Source organism: Carlito syrichta, unplaced genomic scaffold (assembly GCF_000164805.1).
Source record: "Carlito syrichta isolate Samal-C Ts95f unplaced genomic scaffold, Tarsius_syrichta-2.0.1 Scaffold314054, whole genome shotgun sequence".
Classification (NCBI taxonomy): Eukaryota; Metazoa; Chordata; class Mammalia; order Primates; family Tarsiidae; genus Carlito; species Carlito syrichta.
Window position 1 is genome coordinate 62810 of NW_007258150.1, and position 8209 is coordinate 71018.

General features: G+C 44.0%; 1 protein-coding gene across 1 annotated transcript in view; it reads right to left on the bottom strand.

Annotated features, from left to right (window-relative positions):
- Positions 1–8209, bottom strand: part of GCNA (germ cell nuclear acidic peptidase) — a 30769-nt gene that overhangs the window by 17946 nt on the left and 4614 nt on the right. The window contains exon 3 of the mRNA XM_008070920.2: positions 2811–2893. Within this exon, the coding sequence (XP_008069111.2) occupies positions 2811–2893 (83 nt within the window). The remainder of the gene's footprint in view (positions 1–2810; positions 2894–8209) is intronic.

Here is an 8209-nt window from a genome sequence, read left to right on the forward strand (position 1 = left end):
CAGGCACGCACTACCACGCCCGGCTGATTTTTTGATTTATTGTAGAGATGAGGTCTCGCTGCCCAGGCGGGTCTCAAACCCGTGGGCTCAGGCAATCTACTCACCTCAGCCTCCCAAAGGCGGGGGATTACAGGCTGAGCCACCGAGCCCAGCTTGGTGTTCTTTACTTTATGAAATTAAGGAGATAGTAGAACACAGTTGGAATTCATAAAATTTTCGTCATTAGATAAATTAAAAATTGGTCACTCTATGTTGGTGACCAAAATTTTATTTTTTAAATTAGTCCATATATGCAAAGGTCTCAGAACCACTGATGTAAGAGTGAGGAGTTAGGTTGTGATGCCAGCACTCTCTGAGAGGCCTCGGGAACATGCAGAACATCACTGTCTGTGTTAACAAGCTCATCATGTGGAAACAAAGGCCCAAGTGTTTGAGGCCACATGTTCTCTGAAGTCTGTTCAGAGTCTGTCTCTGAAGTCTGTTCTAGGTTTCTATGATTCTGAATGTAAAAAATTTAAACCATGGCATGGGCAAGATGTGAAGATATATTTAAGGTGCAAAAACTCTTTATCCTAAAATGCAGGTTTGAGATGATATATTTTGAGTCTCACCTGTTATTTGAATGAATTATGAAATAACTTCAAATATCCAATAAGAGAAAAGGAGTAGGTGCTCTAACGATAAAAAAGAAAGTATCCCCCTTCCTAGAAAATTTCAAGATTTTCCACCTGCAGTTAAAATTAAAAATAAAAAAGTAGGCAACACACTCTTACAATATATAAAAAATGAATATGTACAGTGACAAAGATTAGAAGTGAGGTTGGAAGTATGGGCTTTTTGTGTGTTTTTTAAGATGGGGTCTCACTCTGTCGCCCAGGCTGGAGCACAGTGGCATAATCACAACCCACCACAGTCTCAAACTCCTGGGCTCAAGAATTCTCTTGCCTTGGCCTCCCAAGTAGCTGGGACTATAGGCGCATGCCACCATATCCAGCTAATTTTTTGTAGAGACGAGGTCTCATTATGTTGCCCAGGCTGATCTTGAACTCCTAGGCTCAAGCAATTATCCTGCCTCAACAAAGTGCTGAGATTACTGGCATGAGCCACCACGCCTGGTGGGAGTATGATTTAAAGCTCATTTGGGTCTTTTTTCCATAGAACTACCTAAATTCAGTACAATAACAAGGGAAATGCCATATGGAAAACAATATAGAAACACACACATCCGGTCCTATTGGAGCATTCTTCATCCCTCCATTGCTAAGATGGTCGTCCACAGCTAGAGTCCACAGGTCAGCAAGATAAGAGCAGCCTTAATTGGAAGTTCACCCGCAAAAGAACCTGTCTTTTCTGATTTAAGGAGTCAGTACCAGGCGGCCTCTGGTAGTGAATTAGTTTCTGACTATCACTCCTGCCCTGCCCTCAAGCTGCCTCCTTGGGGTTGCCTTAGCAACCAAGTACCCTGTCATGTCACACACCCTACTCTGCATCCAGATCTCTGTCCTTGCTCGGGCATAGCAACCCACAGCTAGAGAGAGGGAGCGGGAAAAAGAAATGCAAGGGGACAGGTGATGAAACAATAGGAGATGAGGGTTCCAAGCCACTTCTCCTTTCCCTGCTTTGGTATTCTGGGTTAGCTAGGAAACTCTAGCCAACAATAGCTCTTGGGTAGATATCTGAGAAGGAGCCAGTGCTTTAAGGGCCTGTCATTTTCAGTTGAATTCAGCTCAGAAAACATTAACTAGGTGCCCATCATGTCCTATACCTGGTGCTGAGTAAACAGAGATCAACGAAATACTATCCCTAATGCTTAAGCAGCTTCTCATCTTCCTGTATTTCATGCCCACTGAGCAGGTAGGTTCGGAACTGCAAGTAAAGCTCCGAGTCCCTAAGGATTAAAAAAGGCCTCTGAATCCAAAGAAGCAAGGGTCTACTGTGGGAAACAGGCTCTAAGAAACACAGGAGACTGGGCGTGGTGGCTCACATCTGCAATCCCAGCACTTTGGGAGGCAGAGGCAAGAAGATAGCCTGGGCAACTTGGTGGGAATTTGTCTCTACAATAAATAAAAAAAAAATTAGCTGGACATGGTGGCGTGTACCTGTAGCTCCAACTACTTGGAAGGCTGAGGTGGAAGGATTGCCGGAACTCAGCAGGTCAAGGCTGCAGTGGTCACGAGCGTGCCACTGCACTCCAGCCTGGGTGATACAGTGAGACTCCAACTCAAAAAACATAAAGGGGTGCAGTCCCTTCGGGTCCCCTCCCATGGTGGGAGCTTTTCTGTCCTCTCAATAAATCCTGCTTTCAAAAAATAAAAATAAAAAATAAAGGGAGCAGCAAATGGCAAAAACCAAAAGCTCAATGGAGAAAGCAAGGATTTCTCAACACATCACTGCCAGCTGGCCCACAACTATCACCCACCAAGTGTTCCATCAAGCTGGAAGGAAGAATGAGCCCATGCCACTTAATCCTTTCCTCCTCCTTGTCATCTCCACACATAGAGAAGGAACAAGAGGACGAAGGAGAAGCAGAACAACCTCCATACTAGCCTCAGTTCTTGACTTTCTCCTCTCTGTTCTAGGCAGGTAAGAATTCTACTGAGCGGGTTACCTGAGGTTTAGGCAGCAAGAACAGCTACTGCTATGTTAGGAGACTGACCAAGAGGTATAGGAAACATCCAGCACACATGAAGAAATGGTGGTACCTACTACTAAGTGATTCTGAATAGAAAGTTTGCTGACTGATCCTGAAACTACTGTCTGATGAGGCTTCAGAGCTCAGCTACTTCTCTGAGGGACTAGTATATACTTGCCGTCACTGCTTATTTCCACTAGCTCGGCTTTCTTTTCTTCGTAGAAGTATTCATCATCAGAATCCGAGTCAATCACCACGTAGCTGAGTGATGAGATTGGGGAAAACCAAGATAAATATGAATGTAACATCTTCTTTTCATGGCATTTTTCACCCTTTCTACAATAAATATGATCAATTTTTTGTCTGTTTCCCGCAGTTACTCTGTTCCCCTTCTTTGGAACTTCTCAGTCTTTCCATTATCCCCACTTTTCCATCTTTACCATCTTTCTACTGCATCTTTCCATGTCTCACGTCCCTCCAAAAGGAGGTACCTGTCACATACATGAAATGGGCTGTCAGACTGTGTGTATTCAAATAGCTTTGGCGCAGGGAGAAAAAAAATCAATCAAGGAAATGTTTAGTAATTGTTTTTTCTTTATCAAGTTTGAGATTCAGTTGTCTGGCAAGGGTAGAGGGTCACAGATGAAGAGAGGCAGCCTGTGAGCAGAGAGGTTTCTCCACAGTACCACTCTCTGTAGCCCAAAACCAGCACCCGCACCCCCTTCTCAGATTGACAGATTGCTTTGATAGGAGTCAAATTCAGCAGTGCCCCTGTACCATCCAGGGTGCCAAAGGTCCTCATTATCAGCTGGCCCTGGTATTTGGGTCAGAAGTTCTGGCAGGTTGAAATTTGCTGCCCTCCTATATTTTCCAAACAGCATATCATAGATAAAATACTTTGGTTTTTTTGAGTCGGAGTCTCACTCTGTCACCCAGACCGGAGTGCAGTGGCATGCTCATGGCCACCACAGCCTCAACCTGCTGGGCTCAGGTGATCCTTCTGCCTAAACCTTCCAAGTAGCTGGAACTACAGGCACGTGCCACCACGCCCGGCTAATTTTTTTATTTGTTGTAGAGATGAGGTCTCATCAAGTTGCCCAGGCTGGTCTCGAACCCCTGGACTCAGGTAATCCTCTCACCTCCACCTCCCAAAGGGCTGGGATTATAGGCGTGAGTCACCCTGCCCAGTCATATTCTGCATCTTGACAGTGGTAATGTTTACACTGTTGCATACATTTGTCAAAATTCACCAAACTGTACACTAAAAAAGTATACATTTTGCTGTATGTAAATCATATGTCAATAAACTTGATTTTAAAAGTATAATTAGCCATGCGTGGTGGCTCACACCTATAATCCCAGCACTTTGGGAGGCCGGGATGAGAGAATTGCCTGAGCTCACGGGTTTGAGATCAACCCAGGCAACTTGGTGAGACCTCATTTCTACAATAGGTCAAAAAACTAGCCGGGCATGGTGGCACATGCCTGTAGTTCTAGCTACTTAGAAAGCTGAGGTAGAAGGATCACCTGAACCCAGCAGGTCAAGGCTGCAGTGGCTGTGAGCATGCCACTGCATTCCAGCCTGGGCGAGAGTGAGACTCCAACTCAAAGAGAAAAAAAGTATAATTAATAAAACTGACCATCTCCAATTAATGGTTTTATACAACACCTTATTTGGTTCTGGAATTTCAGTTGACACAACTGCTGACTTTAAATGACTTTTCACACATTGGTGCCAGACTTTGGTGGCTCACATGTTGCAGAAATACTCAAGAGAGGTAAATCAGAGTTAGCCAGAAAAGTATTTTCCCATTTGACAGCACTACTTGGCTTGATAGGAGAAACAGGAAAGACCAATTCACATTTACACAGTAATTCAGGAATCAATGTAGAAACCATAGTTATCTAGCACCTTATTTTGTTTTTTTTGTTTTGGTGTTTTTGATTGGAGTCTCACTCCGTCACCCAGGTTGGAGTACAGTGGCACACTCACAGCCACTGCAGTCTCGAAATGCTGGGCTCAGGTGATCCTTCTGCCTCAGCCTTCCAAGTAGCTGGAACTACAGGCACGTGTCACCACGCTAGGCTAATTTTTTGATTTATTGTAGAGATGAGGTCTCAAACCCGTAGGCTCAGGCAATCCTCTCACCTCAGCCTCCTAAACTGCTAGGATTATAGGCGTGAGCCACCGCACCCAGCCCATTTTTTTTTTAATGATTCAAAATCTCACTCTGTTGCCCAGGCTAGAGTGCAGTGGCACGATCACAGTCACTGCAACCATGACCTGCTGGGCTCAGGTGATCCTTCTGCCTCAACCTTCCAGGTAGCTGGAACCACAGGTGTGCACCACCATGCCCGGCTACTTTTTTTATTATAGAGATGAGGTCTTGCCATGATGCTCAGGCTGATCTCGAATTCGTCGGCTCAGGCAATCCCCTCGCCTTCGCCTCCCAAAGTGCTGGGATTATAGGCATGAGTCACCACGCCCAGCTGAGAAAAGAGGACAATTTTTAAAATACAGTATTTCTTCATATCATCAAGGCTATTTTGTGACAGTAATAACAAAACGAAACCTCTTGGGCTAAAAAAGAATAGTCGGGGGGGGACAGGGAGGGCAAGGGTGGTGGGATTAATGGTAGTCAATATCTGTCTGGGGATGGGGGCGAACACCCCTTATCAAGGGTGCCTGAACGATGCATATTTGTATACCTAACCCTTAACTGTACCCCACAATTTTAAAATAAAAAATATGTTTCATTTAAATTAATTAATTAATTAATTTTAAAAAAGAATAGTCAGTGGGCATCAAAGAGTACTAGTTAGGCTTTGACTAATTAATGAGTATCAGTCCCCAACATCTTGGATTATGGATTTCAGTTGAACTTCTGCCTTCAAAGTGTCAAGCCCCTTTCCCCACACCCTTCACTCTGCTAACGACCTTCTCACATAAGACATTGGGTAATAGAAGCAGTCATCTGGGAACTCCCTCATCCTCCTACCCACAAATCTCCAGGCCTAGCTCCAACTATGCCTGATTCTCTGCCTTCTCTATCGCTAACAGGGAATGCAGTGTCCCCAGCACTACTGAAGGCCAATCCCTCCCTGGCACCTTGAATCTCACCTTCTCTAGCCTTCTCAAGGATTTTAGTCTGCAATTCCAGCACTTTGTGCTGCATCATTATCCCCTCTCCTTGATCATTTGTTCTACGATCAGTAGACCCCATGTACCTGATTCTATATGAGTAGCTTTGAGCTCTCCACTGAATTCCAACCATCTACTTGACATCTTGGATAGGTACAAAATATTTAAAACATAACATGGTCAAACACAGAATCCTCGATTACCTCCCTCAACCCTGTTCCTCTCCCAGTCTTACCCATCTCAGTCAATAGCATCACCCAGGATTGTAAGCCTGTAACTTAGGAGTCATCCTTGCCTTCTCTCCTTCACCTGCCACGTCCTATTCACCTGCAAGACCTGTTGGCTCCACCTCTATATTTCATCTAACCTAAGACCCATTATATAAACCTCCAAGAAGAAAACACTACTGAACTACAACCTGCCATCAAATGAATGATGCATGCCAATTTCAGAAATGTGAAAAGATGTTTCAGAATTGCTGAGCTACGACATATTGCATAGTCATCCGAATCTCTCCAACTCCACTAATACCACCCTACTCTAAGCCACAGCCATCACTTCTCACCTAGACTATAATATCAAATTCTTGGGCCTCAGTTGTAAAAGAACCATTTATTTCATAGGGCTATTGTGGAAAGTAAACAAGATAACACCTGCCCCGCCCCCTCCCCGGACTCCTATGGCATCATCCCCATCACAGCAACCATCACACTCTGCTCTAACTGCCTGTTTACATGTTTCTATTCCCCTCCAGAAGGTAAGTTATGCATGGATTTGGGGATGTATTTGTTTCACACTGTTTAGTACAAAGTCAGGATTCAATACATATTTGTTGAATGAATGACTCTCAATGATTCCAAGGACCCTTTTTTATTATTTTCCACCCCCACTCAATGAATCTCAAGTTTTGAAAGGACATTACTTACTAGATCTCACTAATAATCTTCTCCATGTAAAAATGTAATTACATGTATATGCCCATCTATGTGAAAGTTTTGAGGTACAGAGTCAGCCCAAAGTAAAACAAACAAACAAAACTAACAATCTTATCTGCATTCATGAAAATCAGGGAAATAGTGGTCCTAACTTGCAGCGAGGGTGGTGTAGCAACTAGCAGGTTGTTGTCCGGACTCAAGAGCTATCTCCAACCAGAAGCCTAGAATCTGGTCATTACACCTGTAGTTTCAGAAATTCAGGTTTATCAATTATTCACCAAATACTAAAGGCATGACTCCGTTGACTTAATTTGCAAGGGACTAATAAAAAAAGAGCATCCATTTACCTCTAGGGACATTTAATGTCAACCATCTGCCATGGACATTCCCGATTTGGGGGCAGGTGACTGAGGGTCATGGAGTAAGTTATGATTTGACTTTTTTTTTTTGAGTCAGGGTCTCACTCTGTCACCCAGACTGGAATGCAGTGGCATGATCATGGCTCACCGCAGCCTCAACTGCCTGGGTTCAGGTGATCCTTCTGCCTCAGCCTCCCAAGTAGGCTGGGACTATACATCCATGCCACCACACTTGGCTAATTTTTCTATTTTTTGTAGAGACAAGGTCTTGCTATGTTGCCCAGACTGGTCTCAAACTCCTTGGCTCAAGTGATTCTTCCTCCTCGACTTCCCAAATTGATGGGATTATAGGCATGAGCCACCATGCCAGGTCCATTTGCATTTTTTATCAAACATAGTATTAATTTTTTAATTAAATGCTGCAAAAAGCATCTTTTTGCATTTAATTAACTTCATAAAATAGACCTTCCTAGGACTGGTTTCCAAAAATCAAATTAATGAAAAGTATACCCAACTTTATAGCTCTTGGTGCATTTGTTTAATCATTTCCAAAGGGTTGTGTCAATTTATGATGTTAGCAGCATTACTAAAATAAGATTACATATTTTAAATTTGCTAATAGGTAATTTTTAAATTAGAATTTCTTTTTATTGCTTAAGATGTATATTTTCCACCAGGCGCAGTGGCTCACGCTTGTAATCCCAGCACTTTGGAAGGTGGAGGTGAGAGGGTTGCCTGAGTCCAGGAGTTCGAGACAGCCTGGACAACTTGGCCAGACCTGGTCTCTATAATAATTTTTTTTTTAATTAGCCAGGTGTGAGGACACACCTGTAGTCCCAGCTACTAGGAAGGCTGAGACAGAAGGATCGCCTGAGCCCAGTAGGCCGAGGCTGCGGTGGCATGATGATGCTACTGCACTCCAGCCTGGGTGACAAAGTGAGACTCTGACTCAGAGAGAAAAAAAAAAAGCCAGGCGCAGTGGCTCACGCCTACAATCCCAGCACTTTGGAAGGCTGAGGTGAGAGGATTGCCTGACCCCACGGGTTCGACACCAGCTTGGGAAACTTGGTGAGACCTTATCTCTTTTTTTTTTTGAGTTGGGAGTCTCACTCTGTCGCCCAGACTGGAGTGCAGTGGCCGC